At 43.2% G+C, this 23,069-nt stretch overlaps 1 protein-coding gene across 2 annotated transcripts in view; it reads left to right on the top strand.

Moving 5' to 3' along the window:
• Window positions 1–1,367: 1,367 nt before the first annotated feature.
• The window catches only part of PSMF1 (proteasome inhibitor subunit 1), a 40,699-nt gene continuing 18,997 nt past the window's right edge, over window positions 1,368–23,069 (top strand). For both annotated transcript variants that reach the window (XM_070420080.1, XM_070420079.1), the window contains exons 1-4: window positions 1,368–1,641; window positions 8,652–8,804; window positions 10,348–10,430; window positions 22,349–22,534. In XM_070420080.1, the coding sequence (XP_070276181.1) occupies window positions 1,513–1,641; window positions 8,652–8,804; window positions 10,348–10,430; window positions 22,349–22,534 (551 nt within the window). In that variant the 5' untranslated portion in view covers window positions 1,368–1,512. The remainder of the gene's footprint in view (window positions 1,642–8,651; window positions 8,805–10,347; window positions 10,431–22,348; window positions 22,535–23,069) is intronic.

The raw sequence follows: 23,069 nt of genomic DNA, 5'->3' as shown, positions 1-23,069 counted from the left end.
TTAGAGTAGCTAATGTCAGAGAGAGGTAAGTGCTGAGGGAGGGACAGGGGTGCAGACCACATGCAGGTTAGTGTAGACCATAGGGAGGAATTTACTTTTCCTTTGAGTGTGATGGGAGCCCTGGGAGTTTTGAGCAGATGTGGGATGTGATCTAGCGTATGTTCTAACGTAATCTATAGTTGCAGAACGTAGGAGAGACATTCAGGAGAGGGCAGTTTAGAGGCTAGTGTAGGCATCAACATGAGAGATGATAATGGCTTGCAGCCAATTGCTGACTGGGATAGGAAACTAGATTTCAAGAAACCTGATGGAGAAATAATAGGTGGTAAAAATCATGAAGGAGACAGGCAAATAAACTATTGAAATTTAGTAGTAGATCAGGAACTTCAGCTCTGTGGCAGGCAGCTGTTTTCTTGGGGGAAGAGGCCTTGATTCTCTGAGCTGGTTTTATCATCTGCAAAATGGAGGTGATAATAGAACATACCTCAGAATTGTTGTTAGGGTGATGTAAAGGTTTTGGCACAGCATCTAGTACACAATAAACATTTAATAAATGCTATCCTAGCCCAGGCGATTGCTCAGTGGTTGCCTCGGCCCATTGACGGAAGGGTTGTGGGCTCGATTCCCGGTCAAGGGCACATACCTCGGTTGCAGGTTTGATCCCCTGCTCTGGTCTGGGCACATAGGGTAGGCAACCAATCCATGTGTCTCTCTCACGTTGATGTTTTTCTCTCTCCCCCTCTTCCCTACCCTCCATTCTCTTTAAAAATCAATGGGAAAAAAATCCTCAGGTGAGGATTAAAAATAATAAAAATGCTATCCTAGGAGCCAGTCAGCTAAGTCCTAATTCCATCTCTGCCATACTCACTGTATGGCTGTGTTATCTTGGTCAAATTTAACCCTTTGCATTTTTGTTTACCCATCTGTAAAATGGGGCTATAATTAATACCAACCTTATATGGGTCATGAGGATTAAATAAATGAATACAAGTAGTGAAGCATTTCGAATAATGTGGCACGTAGCAAGAAATGACTAAGAGGCCATTACTATTAATAGTATATTTTTACCATATTTCATAACATCCCCCCTCATTAGCATGCGCCTACCCCATTCTGCGGATGGGAAGTCTATGGCTCAGAATAAGGGGGCCTCTCCTCCAGGACGCAACACCCTACCTGCAGCGGTCCTGCTAGCAACCTGGGAAGATCGGGATTCCAGCTGGGGGCCCCGCCCAGCCTCGCCCCGCCCCGCCCCGCCCGCGCACTGCCTGCCGGAACCTTTAAGTGTTGCGCTCATGTTTCCAGCCCGGACTCGCTCGCGCGGCTGCGCCGCGCCTTAGAGCTACTTCCGGCAGCCACGCCCCCTTACCCGAGGGCGTCTCCATTTTGGCTGTGGGTGGAAGCAGCTGGAGCGAGTGGATTATCGGTGCGGAGTCATCAGTCCCCGGAGGGCCGGTCGGCTCACCGCACTTCCTCACTCCCTTCCTCTGCCCGCAGAAGCCGGGGGCACGCATGGCGGGCTTGGAGGTTCTGTTCGCGTCGGCGGCGCCGGCGATGACCTGTGCGCAGGACGCGCTGGTCTGCTTCCTGCACTGGGAGTTGGTGACGCGCGGCTACTACAGCGTGGGTGCCGGCGAGCAGGTACGCCACGGAGCGGCTCGGAGCTAGGGCGGAGGGGCGAAGGTGTCCTCGGCCCAAACCCATAGGACCGAAGGCCTGGTGCAGGGCTCTGACCTTCCCCTCTCCCAGGTCTGGGTTTCACGCCACCGTTGGTACAGACTGCGTTTGGGGAGAGGCTCTGCTGCCCCAGCTCAGCTCAGAGCACCTCACAACACAGTGTGTGGAAAACCCAAGTCAGCACAGCCTGCCAGACTCCGAGGCCAGGACTGTGTGGGCCTGGCACCGAGACGGCGGTAGCCCCCCTGCGCACGCCTCACCCACCTGGAGTGTCCGCTAAGTTCCTTCCCGCACAGTCGGGGCGGGGGGGCTGCCCTCATACTGTACCGGGGTCCCCACCGGGTAGCGGGATCCAAGCACGGGTGTCGGGGTGAGCTTGGACCTACTCAGCCCTTGTCAAGGGCCCTTTCTTCACGCCTCAGCCTGGCCCGGAGAGCTCACACCCTCCATCCTTTGCAGGCCACTCGCTGCTGTTGTCCCCAGCTCAGGCTCTGGAAAACCAGCACCTCACACACGTACACACGCGGGTGCGGCCAGGGAAGGTTTCCTCCCCACAGCTGTCCCTACAGGACCAGCCCCTCCTGCTCTCCCACCCTCCCCTCTGCCTCCGGGGGCGTTATCCCCACAGAGCCCCTTGTGGTTAACTCCTGTCGCCTGCCCCTCCCCTGTGACTCTCATCCTGCACATCAGCTTCCGGTGAGACCTGGGCCGGGCCCCCTCCTGCCCCTTTATTTTCCTACCAGAGAGAACACCTCTGCCCCTTCTCATGTACCCCCAGCATTTCCTCACCTGCCCCACTCCAGCTTTCTCATCTTGCCCCACAGAATCTACACCAGCTCTGGGAGCAGGGCCCCTCCCCTCTTGCATCCAACAGTGAGATGTTTGACCCTGCTCTCACTTCTCACTGCTTCAGTTCTCTTGCTCGCTAATCCTTTTTATTTCTCAGATGTACATCCAGAGTCTTGAACCTTTCCTCTCTGCCCAGAGCTTCAGGAATCCTTCCTCAAAGGGTTTATCCGCCCTGAGCACGTGGAGCCAGGTCTTCCCCACATTCCTGGCTGCCCCATCCGCTGTCTCTTAGAACTAGTGGCCAGGACCACCACCCTCCTCTCACACTTTACTCCCAGGACAGGAAGCAGAAGCACAAGAACTGTCATGGGTTTCTGCCCCCCCCCCCCCCCCCCCCCCGCCTCTAAACCCACCTCTAGGTTCACACATACTTCATCCCTCGTGTGGACTCTAGGACTGGTGATAAGACAGAAAAGAAGGGCCAATCTCTCTCTCTCCCTCTCTCTCTCTCTCTCTCTCTCTCACTCACACACACACACACACACACACACACACACACACACACACACTGCAAGAGCCATTTCTCCCTCCCAAACGCCTCTTCGTGGCCTGTCTGTCTACCCTGCACTTCAGACCTTGGGACAAGGTAGAGACAGTCCCCACTCACAAGAGTCCCGTTCCCCCTTTCAGTGTATAGTTTCCCAGCATCTCCTCACCTGCCCCACTCCAGCTTTCTCATCTTTAACACTCTTTCACTTGCCCTAATCATTTCATTTCAGTCTTCCCTGGGAACTTCTCCCAGAAAGCTGATGTGTGGGATAGCACAGGGAACAGTGGGACAGGAGAGGGGAGTTAGACTTGGTCATGACCTTGGAGCTCCCCCCACCTCTTTGCTTGTCTTTCAGATCTAACATGCCTGCCCCGCTCTCTGCCCCTTCTCATGTACCCCACTCTCCTTATCTCCTGCCGGCTAGCTACTGCTTCTCTAACGCACTGTCAGAACCTCTCTCCCCAGGAGCAGGTTTTTGTTACAGAGGGCCTGTGTGACTCCCTTTTCTTCTCCCCACGCTAAAAAGACATGTCAACACTGCAGATCTGCTTCCACCACTCATCCCTCTCGAATCCTGTCAGCAACTCTGATTCACTTCGACAGCTTAGGTTATTGCCTCCTTCCAGCCAGCACCATCCCCTTTGCCATATACTCTGGACCCCAAAATTTTCAGGTGAAATGATCAGAAAGAATATGATCTCAATACTGGTTTTAGAAAGTAAATAAAAGATCCTTAATTCCCAAAGGTCCATCTAGTTCCACTCTATTCATATGCTATGTGGTGAGTTCATACAGAAAATGTTGCGGCTCCACACATCATAGGGGAGGCCAGGGAGAGTGGGAATGAGGGTTTCGGAAGGCACTGCCCACTGTTCACATGACTACCCAGTGCTAAAGCGTGCATGATCTTAGAGGGGATGGGTGTTTGTATTGCACGTTTGAGTATATTTCTGCTGTTCTTGGCCTCTCTTTTTTAACTGTCATTGGAGCTCAGGTTGCATGTGTCCTCCTCTCACTTCTGCTGAGTCTACTTCTTCAGAGTTGAGGCATCTTTCCTAATAATTTATTTAAAAGGGTTTAATTTTCTGGCCTGGGACCAGAAGACTCAGCAGAGACCAGTAGTGTCTGCCAAGCTCAGAGGATGTGTGTGTTGCCTATCCAGCCACCTCCTGCTCCTCACCCTTCTTGGGTGATAAAAGAGAGAGGAAGGTCCCAAAAGTGTGTATGTGCTTGATTATATAATATATTAGCAATTAAATAAAAAGCTAAATTGTCTCCTCTGTTGGGTTTTGTCTCCTTTGGTACTGGGGAATTGTGTACGTAATACTTGATTAGGAGAACAATGCATTCACTGGCTTCAATAAAAAGCCAATATTTGAATTTGTATTTCTTTCTTGAAGTCAGCACCATGCCTCATAAGAGCTTTACAGTGGCTTAGGTGGCAAGGGATAGAGATGGTCATAGACTTAGAGAATATTTTTTTGTGTTGTAGTATGATGAAAGAGAGAAAATGCCCAGAATGGTCAATTTGAGTTTCTTTGGGCACATTTTAGCCCAGAGGCACTGGGATGAACTCAAGACCATTAAAGAAGGCATCTAGCCCCAGCAGTTTGCCTAAGGGGACAACTGCATTTCCTTTCTTGGAGCCAACCTGGTGGTTCTGGCTGGAAAAATCTTCTCCAGCCATAGCCAGGGCAACCAGAAGCTCTGACTACCAAATCCAGCTCTGTCCCTGACTTACCGTGACTTTGGGCAATTCTCAGGCCCTGTCAGCCCTTTCTTAGATTTTCCTCTAAGGGAAGTAAACTACACAATTGCACTTTGGCTACTTTCCAGTTGTAGCTTTCTGGGAGACCTGATATTTCCTGTCAGGGCCTCGAGGGCAGTGAATGCCATATTTGGACTGATATCACTGGGACCAGTCCCTCTCTGTCCCCCTGTTTTCCCCATATCAAGGCAGCCCTTGGGCTGAGGAACATCGGTTCCACTGCAGTGAGAGGCATCACCTCACTTGGCCCCAGGATTCTCTCTTATTCTGGAAGCCAGAGGTTATGGGATAGTGAGCAGACTGAGTTACCTATAGTCTAAGAAAAAATTCTGATGGGTTGCTATAGATCAGTGATGGCGAACCTTTTGAGCTCGGCGTGTCAGCATTTTGAAAAACCCTAACTTAACTCTGGTGCCGTGTCACATATAGAAATTTTTTGATATTTGCAACCTTAGTAAAACAAAGACTTATATTTTTGATATTTATTTTATATATTTAAATGCCATTTAACAAAGAAAAATCAACCAAAAAAATGAGTTCGCGTGTCACCTCTGACACGCGTCATAGTTTCGCCATCACTGCTCTAGATGGAGGACATATATTCAAAGGCCCTTAACAGAACAGAGACAGATATATTATCAAATTCTTGGCTTCCAAAATAAACCGTAAATCCACAATGCTAACCATGTTACAGGAAACTTACCAGTTGGGATGAAGGGAAAGTTTCTCTTACTCACTTAGCAGAGTGATTTGATTAGTTTCACTTTTGGTTTCCTTCACTCTCATTTCTCTGCTTCAAGCCTGTGAATTTCCTTGTCAGCCATCCAGGTTTTAAACCATGCCAGTTGCAACATCTTGACTTTTATTTGGAACCTCTCCCCCCATTGGATTCCTGAATATCAGGGGTGATCAGAGAGGCCCCCAATTCTCCACTCTTGGCTTCCCACTGTCCTTGGGGTTGCTGGACCTTTGTCTTTTGCCCTTGTTCTTCATCTTTGGTCCCACTCTCTCATACTATATTCTCATGAATACAGATCTTCCCAGTCCAGTTTCTCCATATTCAGCTATATAAATATGCATCCATGAAAAAAAAATATTTTATGTGCATTTTTAAAATGTGTGCATAAATGTCACCCAGCTATAAATCTCATTTTTTCTTAGCCTTTCTTTGTCATGCGCGTGCGCGCGCGCGCGCGCGCGCACGCGCACACACACACACACACACACACACACACACACACACTGGAGGCCTAGTGCATGAAATTAGTGCACGGGGTGGGGGGCCTCTCCAATCTGGGACCCCTCAGGGGATGTCCAACTGCCAGTTTAGGCCCAATCCCAGGGATCAGGCCTAAACTGGCAGTCAGACATCCCTCTCACAATCCGGGACCTCTGGCTCCTAACTGCTCACCTCCCTGCCTGCCTGTTTGCCCCTAACGGCCTCTGCCTGCCTGATCGCCACAAACTGCCCCCCTTCTGGCCTGATCATTGATCACCCCTAACCGTCTCTGCCTGCTGTCCTGATTGCCCCTAACTGCACCCCCTGCTGGTTTGGTCACCCCTAACTGCTCCCCCTCCCCCCACCCCCCCCGCCAGCCTGGTCGCCCCTCACTGCCCACCTCTGCCGGCCTGGTCACCCTCACTGCCCCCCTGCCAGCCTGGTCACCCCACCACAGCCTGCTGTTCGGTTGTTGCATGAGGGCATCCCAACAATTTGCATATTACCCTTTTATTAGTATAGATCAGTGGTCCGAAAACTCATTAGTCAACAGAGCCAAATATCAACAGTACCACGATTGAAATTTCTTTTGAGAGCCAAATTTTTTAAACTTAAACTATATAGGTAGGTACATTGTTATTAACCTAATTAGAGTACTCCTAAGGCTTAGGAAGAGCCACACTCAAGGGGCCAAAGAGCCGCATGTGGCTCACGAGCCACAGTTTGCCGACCACGAGTATAGATTATTAGTATAGATTTTTAGATCTAGTTTGTTCCTTCTCACTGCTATATCATGCTCCTCTGTGAGGCGATGTCTTATTTCCCCTCCACTTTGGTGATGAAAATTATTTGTCATGTCCTCTGTGCCTCTGTGCACAGGGTTTCTTCCAGGAGTGGAGGTTATGGCGTGTCAGCTCACCTCATTGCACTGAATACTACCAGATTACCCTCCAAAGTGGTTGTAAGATGGCTACCAGAAAGCAGTATCTGGGGGGTCCTATTCTCCCCACACCCACACAAACACCTGACAAAAAATAGAAATATGGATAATAACTAATCTGGGGTGTAACCTGGTATCTCATTATTTCAACCAGTGCTTCTCTAAGTGCTATTAAACAATCATTTATACACTATTAGCTGCTCTTATCTTTTGCTTATTCATATCTTTTGCCAGTTTTTCAAGTGGGTTCACAACTTTTGTTCATTTCCAAGCATTCCCTTTATGTGCTAATTATTAATTCTTTTCATCTGTAGCCATGGCAGATACCTCATCCTAACCTGTGGCTGCCTATTTGTAGTGTCTGTTGTTGAAGAGAAGCTTTAAATTATGAATAGTCTCAAAGGCAGCACTTTTTTCTTTTGTCAGTTTTGTTTAAGAAATCGTTCCCCACCTGGAAGTTACTATATTAGTTCTTACTATAGAAATAGTTTGAGAACTGTTTTTCAAACTCTGGTGTATAAAAGGAAAGTCCTAGGGTTGCTAAAAAAAAAGGAAGGAAGACATCACAACTCTCAGTGATGCATTTTTCACCCACCAGGTTGGCAAAAATACTTAAATTGGACAATAGCGATGTTGCTGACCACACGGAGCAACAGGAACTCTTATGCTGATGGGATTATAAATCAGTACCTCTTTGGGATACAATTACACTTTATCTTATAAATTAAAAGTCCTTCCCCCAGACATACTGTATGGAAATTTATCCACATGTGTAGTAGGAGATGTGTACAGGAATGTTTATAGCAGTCTTTATAATAGCTAAACAGATAAACTGTACACACTCCAAATACCTACCAACAAGTGAAAGTGTAGCTTGTATGATATTCATACAATGGTATGCTATATAGCTGTGAACTGTAGAGCAATGGAATGCTATATAGTGAATCAACTATAGTGAAATGCATTGACATGGATGAATCTCAAAAAACCATTGAATGAAAAAGGCAAGTGATAAATTGATACAATCTATATAAAATTCAAAAACATTTGAAAATTTTATTTTTAGGGTTGTGTGCATAGTAATACAACTGTAAGGAAAAGTAAAGAAGTTTTTAGAAATACAGAGTAGTAATAACCCGTGAGGGGGAGGGGGAGAGCTTCATTGGGGGTACACTACTCAAGGCATTAGCAGTATTGGTGATATTCTATCTCTTAAGCTGGTGGCAGATACATAGGTGTCCATTTTATAGTTCTTTTATATCTTGTACATATGCTATATTTCGTATGTGTATGAAATTGTTCATAATTTTTGTTAAGCCACTACAGTAATCTGGAGGGGGGTACATTAGAATCTGTATTCTAGTCAACACTTTAGTGATCCTATTGTAGATGGCCCACGTTCCAGACTTTTAAAAACACTACCTTAGAATTTCACAGATTTCCTTGAAATGATTGGCCTTATTCTTGGCAGAGGGATGGCGAGGAGATTATTGAAGCAAGGCAGATTCTTGACAGGTTCCAGTGCTGTGTGACAAAGGCAGTCAGAGACGAGAGAGGAGCAGGAGCTCGAGTCCAGAGACCTGGGTCCCAGAGCTCCTGACCCCTATGCCCTCATCTGTGAAGCAAGCAATGTGATTAGATTATAAATCCTTCATAGCTGTGTTCTGAGGTTGTAACCTTCCTCCTCTCAACCCTCGTGTCTTCTCAGCCAGTTCCCAGTGATAAGAAATCAGAACTGCTGCCTGTTGGATGGAACAACAATAAAGACCTGTACGTCCTCCGGTATGAGTCGAAGGAGGGGTCCAGAAAGCTCCTCATGAAGGCTGTCACTGTGGAGAAGAGCATGATCATCAATGTGCTGGTGAGTGTCTGAGACAAGGAGGGATCTGGTGATGAGAGTAGATGTGAAACCCATTTAACTGTATGGATGAAAAGCCCTAAATATTTGTGAGGCCTTTACCCATTGATCCTACTTCTGGATCTTTATCCTGAGGCAAGAACCCTAAAGATAGAAAGCTTTGTGCTCAAAGATTTTCACCACTGGTATTGGCGGGGAGGCTTTCCATCACAGGGGAATGGTTAAGTAAATTAGGATAAGTCCATTCAGTGACAATCTGGGAGGAAAAACCATAGCCCCTGGGGCAGGGGTCCTCAAACTTTTTAAACAGGGGCCCAGTTCACTGTCCCTCAGACCGTTGGAGGGCCGGACTATAGTTTAAAAAAAAACTATGAACAAATTCCTATGCACACTGCACATATCTTATTTTGAAGTAAAAAAACAAAACGGGAACACATACAATATTTGTATTTGCATGTGACCCGTGGGGCCGTAGTTTGAGGACCCCTGCCCTGGGGGATATTTTAGTTCTTTAGCTAAGCTTCTCTTCTTGCTGCCTTGAAGCCTTTACATCTCTTGTTTCCTGTGCTGGGAAGCTCTTCCCCCTGTGAGGGCCTCACATGCATACACACTCTTCACCCTTTCTTTAGCCAGGCCTACGCCCTCTCTTAGTTCACTTCCTCAGAAAGCTCAGTCCTGACCACCTACTCTCACCTGCCAGAAAAATCTAAAGTGTACTTCTCTACTTGATCCTTTCATTTTCCTGCCTGGTACCACAATGTGTACTTACATACTTATTCATGCTTTGGGTTAATGTATGTATTCTATCAGTGGACAGTGAGCACCATGAAGGCAGTGATTTTCTTTTTGTTCTGATTGTGTGTGTTCATGGAAAAGTATATTTTGGAGGTCTTTACATAGGAATGCATATACTAGTAGCTATACCTTATTCATTAATTTATTATGCCATATTCCATAATACCATAATTTATTTATCCTTTTGATGAACACTTAGATCTTGTATCAGACAAGGTTCTTAGTTTCAAACAACAAAATCCCTTCAGGTTAGTTTATAGATTGGGTTTGTGGAAGAATTGGGATAGTTTCCTTGAATTATTGGAAGGGCTAGAAAACAGATTCAAATCTGGGCTCCAGGATAGTGCCCCAAACCATGCCATTGAAACCACTGCTGTGGCCACCACAAGGATGTGAGGGACTGGCCAGTCCTGCCTGGCCTGGTGCTTCTCCTGAGCCACTGATGCTGGAACCCCTCCTTAGTAAGATGTCTGTCTCTTGCTCAGCCTGCTTCCCCATGTTGCCCACCTCCATGTCGAAGTTGTGCATCTTTTTGGCTCCTCAGTTCCATGCCTGTGCCCAGGCTGCAAAAGAGCCTAGGAAGTAGGTTTTCTGGACTCTGCCTCAAAAAAATGGTATTCCTAAATCAGAGAAGTCCCCAATCATTAGAAGGGTATTTCCTGTATTACAAACAGTCCTTATCTATGTCTCTTTGTGCACATACATGTTTCTTTAGACAAGAAATAGTCCATCTCTCTTTTTTTTTTTCTAGGAATATGGCTCACAGCAAGTGTCAGATTTGACCCTCAACTTGGATGATTATATCGATTCAGAAAACCTGCTTGACTTCCACAGGTACTTCTAAGTGATAGCTTTCCCTGGGGGTGCAGGAGGGGAGGGAGGGGGAGAGAGAGAGAGAAAGAGAGAGAGAGAGAGAGAGAGAGAGAGAGAGAGAGAGAGAACGAACCAGTGGCCAGATATAAGGAATGGCGTGGAGAGAGAGAGAGAGAGAGAGAGAGAGAGAGAGAGAGAGAGAGAGAGAGAGAACGAACCAGTGGCCAGATATAAGGAATGGCGTGGAGATATCCAGAGAATTAAGGAAGGTTAACAGAAGGATCTTTCACTCCTGGGCACAGTCACTTCTCAGTTCTCTTTTCCTATTTTTAATTTATTTGAAAAGAAGACTCATGGGAAATGTTACGTGAAATAAAATTATGCAATCAAGAATCCACAAGTGCTATAGTGGCTACGGAGTAGAGATGGGGCTGGGCCAAGGGGGTCATTTAGAGTAGGCTCCTGAGAACAGTGTCCTTAATCAGGTCTCCATTCCACCCCCAACATTTTTTTTTTTTAATCCTCACTGAAGGATATGCTTTTTCATTGATTCTAGGGAGAGAGAGAGAGAGAGAGAGAGAGACATTGATGTGAGAGAGAAGCACCAATTGTTTGCCTCACGCATGTGCCCCAACCGGAGATCGAACCCACAACCTGGGTATTTGCCTAACCAGGTCGGGAATAGAACCTATGACCATTCAGTGCATGGGAAGACACTCTAACTACTGAGCACACAATCCAGGGCCCAACTTATTTATTTAATAGACAATTTTTAGAGCAGTTCAGACTTCCCATGTACTTCCTGTCCCCTCCTCCCCCCTCACCACCCCCCCCACCACCACCACACGCACACACACACATGCACAGCCTCCGTCACTATCTGCATTCCTCACTAGATGGTGCATTTTTTTAAATGGATGAATCTGTACTGATGCACATTATCACCCAAGTTCCATAGTTTACTTTAGAGTTCACCCTTGGTGGTGTTGGAGTATGTTTAGGTTTATAAGAAACTGTCATCTCTCTTCCAAAGTGACTGTACCATTTTGCATTCCCAGCAGCAAAGAAATAGAATTCCTATTGTCTCACATCCTTGTCAGCATTTGTTGGTGTTAGTTCAGATTTTGGCCATTTTAATAGATGTGTAATGGTATCTCATTATTTGTTTTAATGTGCAGTTACCTAATAACAGGATGTTAAGCATCTTTTCATATGCTTATTTACCATCTGTATATATTCTTTGGTGAGGCTCTTCTGGTCTTCAGCCCATTTTTTAATTGTTTTCTTATTGTTGGGTTTTAATTCTTTATATATTTTGGATAACAGTCCTTTATCATATAGTATGTGTTTTGCAAATATTTTTTCCTAGTCTTGTCTTCTCATTCTCTTAATTTCTTATTTTTAAATTTACAACCCTACAGAAAAGATGGTTGCAGAAATATTACAGTGAACACTCATATACCCATCAGCTAGATTCACCAAATGTTTTTAACATTTTGCCCTATTTGCTTAATTTTTAGATGCTTTTTTGTTCTTGAACCATCTGAGAATTATTTCCAGACTTTATGGACCTTAACTCCTAAATATTTTAGCATTTATCTCCTTAAAGGAGCATGCTCCTATAACCTTAATACAGGTCATCACACTCAGGAGCTGTAACGTTGATACATTAGTATCATTTACTACACAGCTCAGTTCAGATTTCTGCAGTCAGCACAGCAGTGTCCCTTTTAGCTAGCTAGTCTTTTGGTTTGGGGTTTAAGGGTTTTTTCCTTGTCCAAACAAGATCACACATTGCATTTATTTTCATGTCTCTTTAATTACCTTTAACCTAGGCAGTTTCTTAGACTTTTTGTGTGTGTGGCGTTGGTATTTTTGAAGACTTGAGGTCAGTTCTTGTGTAGAATGTTCAGATTTCTTCCTCAGGATTGGATTGATCAGATTGCTTCCTCATTGTGTGATGTAGGTTGAACATTTTCCACAAGGACACTACGGACAGTCCTCGGGTTATGTCGGACTCAACGTACATTGTTTCATGGTTATGTCGCCATCTCCCATTTATTTATAAAAAAAAAAAAAAAAAAAGGTCGTCATTTTGACGTATGTACATAGGTGCTTTATGTTTTTTATTATTTATTTACCACAAGTAAAAGTCAGGAATTGTTATCTTTTAAATTTTTTTTACTGTTTCACTTCATTACTGGTGTGTATGTGCTCCATGTGAGTGACGTAGGTGCTTATGTAGGTAGGTTCCGACTTGTGGCGAAAATCGCGTTATGTCACGCTGTAGGAATGGATCTCCGATGTAACCAAGGACCTACTGTACAGGGTGAGGCTGTGATCTCAGTGTTTCACATCAGGCATGTCATGACGTCTGTCTCAGTTGATTTTGTTCAGTTGATCGCTTGGTTAGGATACTATTTTCCAGTTTTCTTTGCAATAAAAGCATTTGTTTTTGCTTGTGTTTAATAAGTGATCTGTGGGATTATGCTAGCAGACTAAATAATCTGCTTCCCACTGGTCTTTCACCCAGTGGTTTTAGCATCTGTCAAAGATTCTTGCCTGAATCTATTATTATTGTGATAATTATAAAATAGTTATTTTTTATTCTTTCTACATTTATTAGTTAGCATTTTTTTTAAAAAGTTTTCTATTCTTCTTGTCCCCTTTATTTTTAACTTTTAAAATATCAGTGCAGACTTACGGGTTCTTTTTTTTTTTTTTCAGAGTTGTAGTCCATTTCTGTCATTCTTTGAATGCTCAAGTTGTTCCAGAGATGACAGCAGGAACCTCTTCAAGCTGCTTCCTTTGTCCTTTTGACATGTCCTCATCCTTCTTTGAGTGTTTTCATACTTTCTGGCACGATAAGATGTTCTAATCTCATCTTGCACTTTCCTTGCCCCAACCTTGAAATTAGCCATTTTTCTGAGGAACCATGATTTCTGTTCATAGGGAATATTATTTGAAAACCAAAATCTTCACCCTGAGTATGTTCATTAAGACTAAGGATGTCATTGCATCTAGGTCTTCTCAGAGAACAGAGGTAGGCAGCTTTTTCCTTAAAGTTTATTTGTCTTGAATTTCAAGCTGATTCCTCTATTTTTTATCTAAGTCCATGGGATTCTTATTCTCTTATTCCATCCTTGTATCTATCTCCTTCTCTGGTGAGAACTCTGGGGCCCAGCACCACCAATATATTTACTTGTTTGTATTTGTTTGATCCTAAAATATACACAAATAGTTTCTGAACTGCTACATCAGAACCCACCAAGAACAAATCTACGAAGTAAAGTTTCAAATATGATCTCTTCCCAGGTCTTTTGTCCTTTGTGGGTATCCCACTGAGGATGTATAAAGTGAAGAGTATTGTGTTCAAAAGGTACTTAAGTTAATGCTTGTCTTTCCATATAATGAAATTATCTGTTTACTATATAATTTGTCCCATTTACTTCCACTTTATTCCATTTAGGGACTTTTCCCCCATTTTCATTGACCTCTTGGGGTTTTGGAGGAAGCCTGGCATCACTATAAATCGGCAGTCATCAGAACTGCCTAGAAACCCTGTTGCATTTAGTTGTATCTAATCAGTAATAACCATTTTAAATCTTCAGTACTCCACTCAGACTTCCACACCACCTACCTCCATCATTCTGGCTACCCCTCTTTGTATGCTCCCCTCTTCCATACAACCACTATGTGAGGAGAGCCCAACTTCCATTCCTGCTTTCCACCTTCCCGTCGATTTACCACACAGCAGTCAGACCAGCCTTTTTAAAACATAGATTAAATCATGGTTAAAAACCCTTGCTTGAAATACTTCAGTGAAATCCTCTACGCATTAGGATGGCTACTATTTTTTTTTTAATCAGGAAATAAGTATTAGTGATAATGGGGAGAAATTGGAACCCTTGTACACTATTGGTGAAAATGTAAAATGATGCAATCACTATAGAAAGTGGTTCCTCAAAAGATTAAACTACTTTATGATCCAGTAGTTCCACTTCTGGGCACACACTTGGTAGAGTTGAAAGCAGGATCTTACAGATATATTTGTACACCCATGTTCAGAGAAGCATTATTCACAGTAGTCAAAAGGTGGAAGCAACATAAGTACCTAAGAGTACCTAGGACAGGTGAATGGGTAAACAAAATGTGGTATGTACATACAATGGAATATTATTCATTTTTATTTTTATTTTTTTTAATATATATATTTTATTGATTTTTTACAGAGAGGAAGGGAGAGAGATAGAAAGTTAGAAACATCGATGAGAGCGAAACATCGATCAGCTGCCTCCTGCACATCTCCCACTGGGGATGTGCCCGCAACCCAGGTACATGCCCTTGACCGGAATCGAACCTGGGACCTTTCAGTCTGCAGGCCGACGCTCTATCCACTGAGCCAAACCGGTTTTGGCATATTATTCATTTTTAAAAAGGAAGGAGGGTGTCAGCATGAACCTTGAGGACATTAGGCTAAGGGAATAAGCCAATCATAAGCAAACAGTATTGTATGATCCCACTTATATCAGGTACCTAGAGTAGTCAAATTCATAGACACAGGAAGTAGTATAATCATTACCAGGGGCTGGGAGAGGACAGAACAGGGAGCTACTGTTTAATGGGTAGAGTTTCAGTGTTGCAAGATGAAAAGAGCACTGAACATGGTTGTTGTTGGTGGGTTGCACAGTAATGTGAATGTACTTAAACACTACTGAACTGTACACTTAAAATGTTATATTGATACAGTTTTAAGTATTTTTTAATTGGGGGAAAAAGACTAAAACCCTTCAGTGAATTTTCATTTCTCTGAGGATAAAGAACAAAATCTTTGATGAGGCCTAAAGCCTCGTGCCTAAGCCTTCCAACCTCATCCTGTGCCACCTGCCCCCGTGTCTTAGCCATGGTGCCATGCTTCTCCTCCCTCTTCAGAGTTCTTCCCTCTGCCTAGCATGCTCTCCCCAGCTACCTCCATAGCCAATTCCTGTTCTTTCCGTTTCCATTTAAATGTCAGCTCCTCGGAGAAGCCTTCCCTGCCCCACCCCACATTTGGTGTTTTGAAACAACCTTTTAAAAATGTAATAAGTGGATATTTTATGATTAACTTTTTAGAGTTGGTTTCCCCTGTTAGCGTGTGATCTCCTTGAGAGCAAGTCCTGGGTCTATTTTGCATGTAGACCAGCAATTTTCAACCAGTGTGCCACAAGAATTTTTAAAACATGCAATAATTGACTGTTTAGTCAGGCACACTGACCTCTTCTTTTCCCTTAGATTGTCAAATAAAAAAAATGAGCAGCATCCTGGCTGGTGTGGCTCAGTTAGTTGGAGTATCATTCCCTGCTCCAAAGGGTCGTGGGTTCGATTCCTGGTCAGGGCACATGCCTAGGTTGTGATTTCAATACCCAGTTGGGGCACACATGGGAGTCAACCATTCGATGTTTCTTTCTCCCTCCCTCCCTCTCCCTCTCTCAAATCATAAAAGCATACCCTCAGGTGAGGGTTAAAAAAAAATGACAGCCGTCAACACAATAACCATTTGTAAATGAATCAAAACTATACCTTTTTTTTTCTGTCAGTTCAGCAAAAAATATATATATATATATTTTGGTGTGCTGCAGAATATTAGTAATTTGTGTGCCATGAGATGAAAAAGGTTGAAAATCGCTATAGTAGACAAAGGAATCAAAGAGTGAAGTGAGGCCAGGCCTGGCCTTTGGAGAGCTGCCCACACCATGACCCCACTAAACCCCTTAACAAGATATAAGGGAAGTACATTTGGAGTGTGGTCTCGCTAGACTTCATTCTGGAATTCCACTGGGAGAGAAATTGACAAAACTTGTGGTAAGAATCCAGGCCTGTATTAAGCTGTTCATGCACATTAGGGCATTTCCTTGCCTCAGCAATACTGAGAGAGAAATAGTAATAATGTTTATTTGTTTTTTAAAATACATTTGTTGCTAGGTCTTATGTGTGTGGGTGTTTTGTTTTTTTGATTACTGTGAAATGAGGGATATAATAGTACTATTTCAGCTGTTGTTCTGAGAATGAATTGAATGAGATGTCAGCACAGAGTGCTTAGTGCTGGGCCCAAGCTCTTAGTAAATAGCAAAGGTGGGAAATCTGATCACTAGGAATCATCTCCATGGAAACGGAGGCTTTGAGAGCTAGGGTATGGGATCTGCCTCCTAATCATAAGGCTCTCCCTCCCTCTGCCTTACTGTGCGTAGCACTGAGCTGCCTGCTTCTAGTCCCTTATCCCCATGCGGCCCTCCCTGTGAGGTCATTATGGCATGTCTTGTCTGTTTTAGTTAGTTAGTTGTGCCCCTTTGTGAGCAAATTGCGGTTTGCCAAGGAGTATAAACCTGTTGTGTGTTTTTTGCCATGCCCTTTTTATGTTAGAAAGGATGACAAGCTCTTTTGCTACCACCAAAGTGGCAGTTTTACTGAGACTTGGAAATTGTGTGAGAACTTCTCTTGGTAGTTTCTGAATCAGACCTGAGTTCTACATGTAAACATTTTACATAGGGATATCAGAGGTCTTCTAAGTGCACCACACATCATTCATCTGATTGGTAAGTTAGATTCCTTTATCCCTCCCAACCAACTTGGTCAGCGAAGCAGTAAAGTCCCCAGAGTTCTGTGTTGTAAGTAGAAACCTATTCTTTGTAGGGATGTATGGACCCCACAGGCCCTTAGCACTTTCAGGCCATTGTAGGTATTACCACTTTCTAACCATGAACTCCTTCAAGCACAGTGTTCTTCAGGATTGATATTAAATTGGTTAAAGCAGAGGTGCTCTGGTGGAAAGGGGGGCAGAGCAGGAAATGGAGCTCCCTATGCCCCATCCACGTGGCTTTTCTCTTGCCCTCCCTGGGCCCCCCCTTCTATGCTTTGCTAAAGACCTGAAACCACTGATCTAGTCTAACCTCCATTTATTTTATGGTTATTCAATAAATGTATTTTTAATTAAACTTTTAATACAGAGAGACCATTTGTGTCCTTTATACTTTTTACCTTAATGATAACATTGCACAAACTATACTAGACATTATGACCAGAATTTGACTTGGATACAGTGATACAAAGCCACCACAGGATCCCTCCTGATGCCTTTTTGAAAAAAAATATATATTTTATTGATTTTTTACAGAGAGGAAGGGAGAGGGATAGAGAGTTAGAAACATCCATGAGAGAGAAACATCGATCAGCTGCCTCCTGCACACCCCCATACTGGGGATGTGCCTGCAACCAAGGCACATACCCTTGACCGGAATCAAACCTGGGACCCTTCAGTCCCCAGGCCAACGCTCCATTCAGTGAGCCAAACCAGCTAGGGCTCCTGATGCCTTTTATAGCCACGGTTACTCTTCCTCCTGGCAACCATTACTTATTCTTCATTTGTAAAATTATCTCATTTCAAAAAAATATAAGTGGAATCACACAGTATGTAAGCTTTCGGAGTTGACTTCTCATCTATCCGAGTTGTTGCATGCACCAATAGTTTGTTTCTTTGTGTTGTTAAGTAGTGTTTGTGGTATGGATATACCCAGTTTGTTCATTCGTTGAAGGATATCTGAGTTATTTCCAGCTTTTTGCTATTACAAATAAAGGTGCTATGAACACTCATGTACAGGCTTTTGTGTGGACAAATTTTTTATTTCTCTGCAGTAAATGCCCAAGAGTACAATGGTAATTGCATGTTTAGTTTTTTAAGAAATTGCCAAACAATTTTCCAGAGTACATATACCATTTTACACTTCCATCATCAGTCTGTGAGTGGTCTCTGTATCTTCACCAACATTTGGTGTTATCACTATTTTTCATTTTAGTTATTCTGGTAGATATGTAATGATATCTCATTGTGGTTTTAACTTGCATTTTCCTAATGGTTAATGATGTTGAGCATCTTTTCATGTGTGTATTTACCATCTGTACATCTTCTTTGGCAAAATGTCTTTTGCCCCTTTTCTAATTATTTTTTTACTGTTGTAATTTTGAGAGTTCCTTATACAAGTATATATTTCAGATGCAAGGTCTTTGTTAGGTAGGGATTTATAATTACTTTATTCTGTATTGTGTTTTTTCTTTCTCTTTACAGGGACTTTTGCAAAACATAAGTTTTGAATTTTGAAAATATCTATTTTATCATTTTTGCTTTTAGTGTGTTAAGTTTTAAGAATTCTTTGCCTAGCCCTAGATTTCCAAATATTTTCTCTAAACATTTTAGCTTTGTCTTACATTTAAGTTTGTGATTTATTTTAAACTAGAGGCCCGATGCACGAGATTCATGCACGGGAGGAGGTTGTCCCTCAGCCCGGCCTGCACCCTTTCGCAATCCAGGACCGCTGGCTCCTAATCACTCTGCCTACCTGATTGCCCCTAACCACCTCTGCCTCAGCCCCCACCACTGCGGCTTCATCCAGAAGGACATCTGGAAGGTCGTTCAGCTGTCCGGTCTAATTAGCATATTATGCTTTTATTATTATAGATTAATTTTTTAAAAATTTAATTCTCACCTGAGGATAAGTTTTTATTGATTTTTAGAGGGGAAAGGAGAGGGGGAGGAGGGAGGGTTGGAGAGAGAGAGAGAGAGAGAGAGAGAGAGAGAGAGAGAGAGAGAGAGAAATATCAGTCAGTTGTTTCCTGGATGCGCCCTGATGGGGGATCGAACTTGCAACCTAGGTATGTGCCCTGACTGGGATTCAAACATGCAACCTTTAGGTGTACAGGATGACACTCCAACCAACTGAGCACCCAGCCAAGGCTTAAGTTAACTTTTGTGTAAGATGTGAGGTTTCTTGCCTGTGGATATCATTGCTTCAACACCATTTGCTCTTATATTGAACTAGAGGCCCGGTACACAAGACTCGTACATGGCGGGGTGTCCCTCAGCCCAGCCTGCACCCTATGGCAGTCCGGAACCCCTCAGGGGATGTCCGCCTGCTCGCTTACGCCTGGTTTCCCCAGGATCTGGCCTAAGCTGGCAGTCAAACATCCCTCTCGCAGTCTGGGGCTCTCGCAGTCCAGGACCTCTCGTTCCTTACTGCCGCCTACTGCAGAGGCAGGAGAGGCTCCTTCCACCACCGCTGTTCTCACCAGCCGTGAGCCCGGCTTCTGGCTGAGTGGTGCTCCCCCTATGGGAGCCCACTGACTACCAAGGGGCACCTCCTGCATTGAGCATCTGCCCCCTGGTGGTCAGTGCACATCATAGCGAGCAGTCATTCCCATGTTCAGTCAATTTGCATATTAGGGTTTTATTATATAGGATTGCTTTTGCAACTTTGTTGAAAATCAGTAGTCTGTACTTGTGTGGGTCTATTTCTGGGTTCTCTGTTTTGTTTTGTTTTTTCCTTTGATCTTTGTGTCTATCCCTCTGCACCTTTCACACAATACTGATTATTGTAGATACATAGTAAACCTTAATATTGAGTAGAATGATTCCTCCATTCACTTCTTTGTCAAGATAGTTTTAGCTATTCTAGGATCTGTGCCTTTCTGTATAAACTTTAGAATAATTTTGTGTCTATAAAATACCTGCTGGAATTTTGATAGAAGTTGCATTAAACCTATTGATCGTTAAACCTATGATGGGGAAACTTGACACTTTTACTATGAACATAGTATGTCTCCAATTACTTAGGTCTTAATTAGGTTACTTTCATGATCATTTTGTAATTTTAAACATATAGAATCTGAACATGTTTTTGTTATTTTTGGGGGGGAATAGAGGTGATCATAAATGGAGTTCTTTCTTAATTTTGATTTTCAAATGTTCATTGTTTGTATATAGAAATGCTGTTTATTTTTGTGTATTGCTCTTATATGCTGTCTTGTATATTAAATATTTGGTGAGTTCACAGTGTTGGGGTTTATAGATTCCTTTAGAATTTCAAGGTAGACTATCATGTCATCTGCAAATAGGGGCAGTTTTATTTCTTGTTTTCTAATCTGTGTGTTTTTTCTTGCTTAATTTTTTTTTCAGGTTTGAATGTGTTTTTTTAATTAAATTTTACTGGGGTGACATTGGTCAACATGCACATGTAGGTTTCATGTGTGAATTTCTAAGTTGCAAAATTGAAGGAGCTAGAACTTCCAGTATTATGCTAAATAAGAGTGGTGGGAGAGGATATACTTGCCTTGTTCCTAAAGTATTCAGACTTTCATTACTAAATATATTGCTAGCTATGGGCTTTTTTTGTAGATGCTCTTTATCAAATTGAGGAAGTTCCCTTCTCATGAATAGATTTACTATAGGTCTTTTGTCATATTTTTTTGCATCAATTGACATAATTATTTGATTTTTCTTAACTTATCGGTATGGTAATATTGAACCAGTCTTGCATACCTACAATAAATCCTGTGGTGTATATTTCTTTTTATATATTTTTTATTCAAATTATTAATATTTTGTTGAGCATTTTTTGCATCCAAGTTCATAGGAAATACTGGTCAGTAGTTTTCTTGTTTTGTACTCATTGCCTGGTTTTGATATCAGGGTATTACTGGCCTCATAAAATGAGTTGGGAAATGTTTCCTCCTCTTGTATTTTTCTGGGAGTGACTATAAATTGATGTTCTTTTAAAAAAATATTAATTCTTTAAATGTTTGGTAGAATTATCCATTGAAATAATCTGGACCTGGAGATTTCTTTTTGGGGTGCTTAAGTATGGATTTAGTTACTATATTCAAATTATCTCTTTCATTTTGGCTGAGTTGTTAGAGTTTGTGGTTTTAAAGAATTGGTCTAAGTTGTTGAATTAAGTTATTCTTAGTAGTCTCTTATTATTCTTTCATTAGCAACAGAGCTGTTGTAAAATCTCATTTCTTTCTTGATACGGGTGATTTGTGTCTTCTCTTTTTATGTTTGCTGGTCTTGCAATAGGTTTATCAATTTTATTCATTTTTTTAAGAACCAGCTTTTTAATTAAATTTCTCTACTACTTTCCTGCTTTATTGATTTCTGTTCCTTATTATTTCATACTGCTTGCTTTGGGTTTAATTTGATCTTCTTTTTCTAGGTTCTTAAGTCAGAATTTTCCTTAATCTCTCCTCCTAACCTCCCACCCCCACCTTCCCTCTGAGATTTATTATGATTTCCCCCCCACTTTTTCCAATGTAAGCATTTAATGCTATGACGTTTCCACTCAATACTGCTTTAGCTATATCACACATATTTTAATATGTTTTATTTTTATTCAATACTTTGTATTTTTTCAAGACTTTGTCTTTGATTCATGGATTATCTAGACTAGTGTTGCTTAATTTCCTTGTATCTAGAGACTTCCTTTCTGTGTTGATGTTTAATATTATTCCATATGGTCAGAAAACATATTATTTCAGTTTTTAACATTTGTGAGGTTTGCTTTTTGACCTAGGATATGGCTCATTTTAAAACACCTGTTACCCAACTCTGCCTCAACACCTCATCTATAGCTCACATTGCCAGCTCTCACTGGCAGAGAAGGGAGGCCCAGAGGAACCTTCCAAGGGCCTCTGAGTTAGTGACAGAACTAGACCTTGAGCCCCCAGAGCCCTGCCTACTTGGACCAGGAACCAAGTTTATCCTCCCCTCAGAGCCTTTGCCTTCCATGATCCTTCCCATGACACATGATGAACACATAATTGAGGGTGGGATGGGATGGGGTGGGTACAGAGGAGTAGCCAGTCCAGGCCCTGTGCCCCTACACTCTCACCTCTTTCTAATGGGGTGGTAAATGAGGAGGGACAACTCAGATGCCTAAGAGGCTTAGGCGCAAATCTCGTAGAAAACCTCGGGCTGTTGCCCGCCTCGCCCAGGCCTGCTGGGCGGCCCATTCCCACCCTTGCAAACAGTCTAAGCGTACTTTCAAGAGCTGTCAAGGCCGTCGCAGCCACCAAAATACTGTATTAAGGGTTGCCAACCAGCAACAAACAGTTGACACCTCATCTACCTCCTATAGGACCTACAGGAACAGTGAGGAACTTCGGTCTCGTATTGCATCTGAAATCATCACACCTCTCCACGAGCCTTGGGACAAGGCTAGTGTAAGCAGTCCCCATCGGGAGTTTCCGCCTGCCACTGCCAGAGAGGTGGACCCACTCCGGATTCACCCACAGCACCCACACATTAGCCGGCCTCCTTCCTGGTGAGTATAGAGCCCCCAGTGGGCAGCCATGCTTCTGTAGAAGGATTCCAGCCATGACCTCCTCACTGGCCCCTATGTGTCTTCAACAGATTTGTCAGAGTCCCAGTGTATGGAGATAGAAGACATAAGTAGAGCAGTGAGTTCTTGCGCTGCCACTAGTCACCTAACTACCCAGCATCTTAAGGCTGCCTGCCCCTTTATGGAGTCCACAAAGAGCCTCTGAGTCAGCCCAAGGGTCAATGCCCATGGGGTTTGTGTGCATACTCCTACGTGGCTGCCGAGGTGCTTCAGTTATTGATGCCAGAGCTCTTGGTATGTGCAGGGCCCTGGACAGGCTTTTTGGGAAAATGCAAAGATGCAGAAGTACTGTCCCATAGAAGATGTAGTCCCAGTGTCTTGCCTGTTTCAGTTTATTGGAGTCCCCTGACCCCTTTGACAACTTCAGAACTTTTCCAAAACAGCATGGTGTGTGAACAAATCATGCCCAAGATCTTTGCAGATGAGCATAGCAGCCTTCAGGGCTGGTGACTTCTGC

The sequence above is a fragment of the Myotis yumanensis genome, unplaced genomic scaffold (genome assembly GCF_028538775.1).
Source record: "Myotis yumanensis isolate MYYU_CA2020_CCGP unplaced genomic scaffold, mMyoYum1.0.hap1 SCAF_7, whole genome shotgun sequence".
NCBI lineage: Eukaryota > Metazoa > Chordata > Mammalia > Chiroptera > Vespertilionidae > Myotis > Myotis yumanensis.
This window is presented reverse-complemented; position numbering and strand designations above follow the sequence as displayed.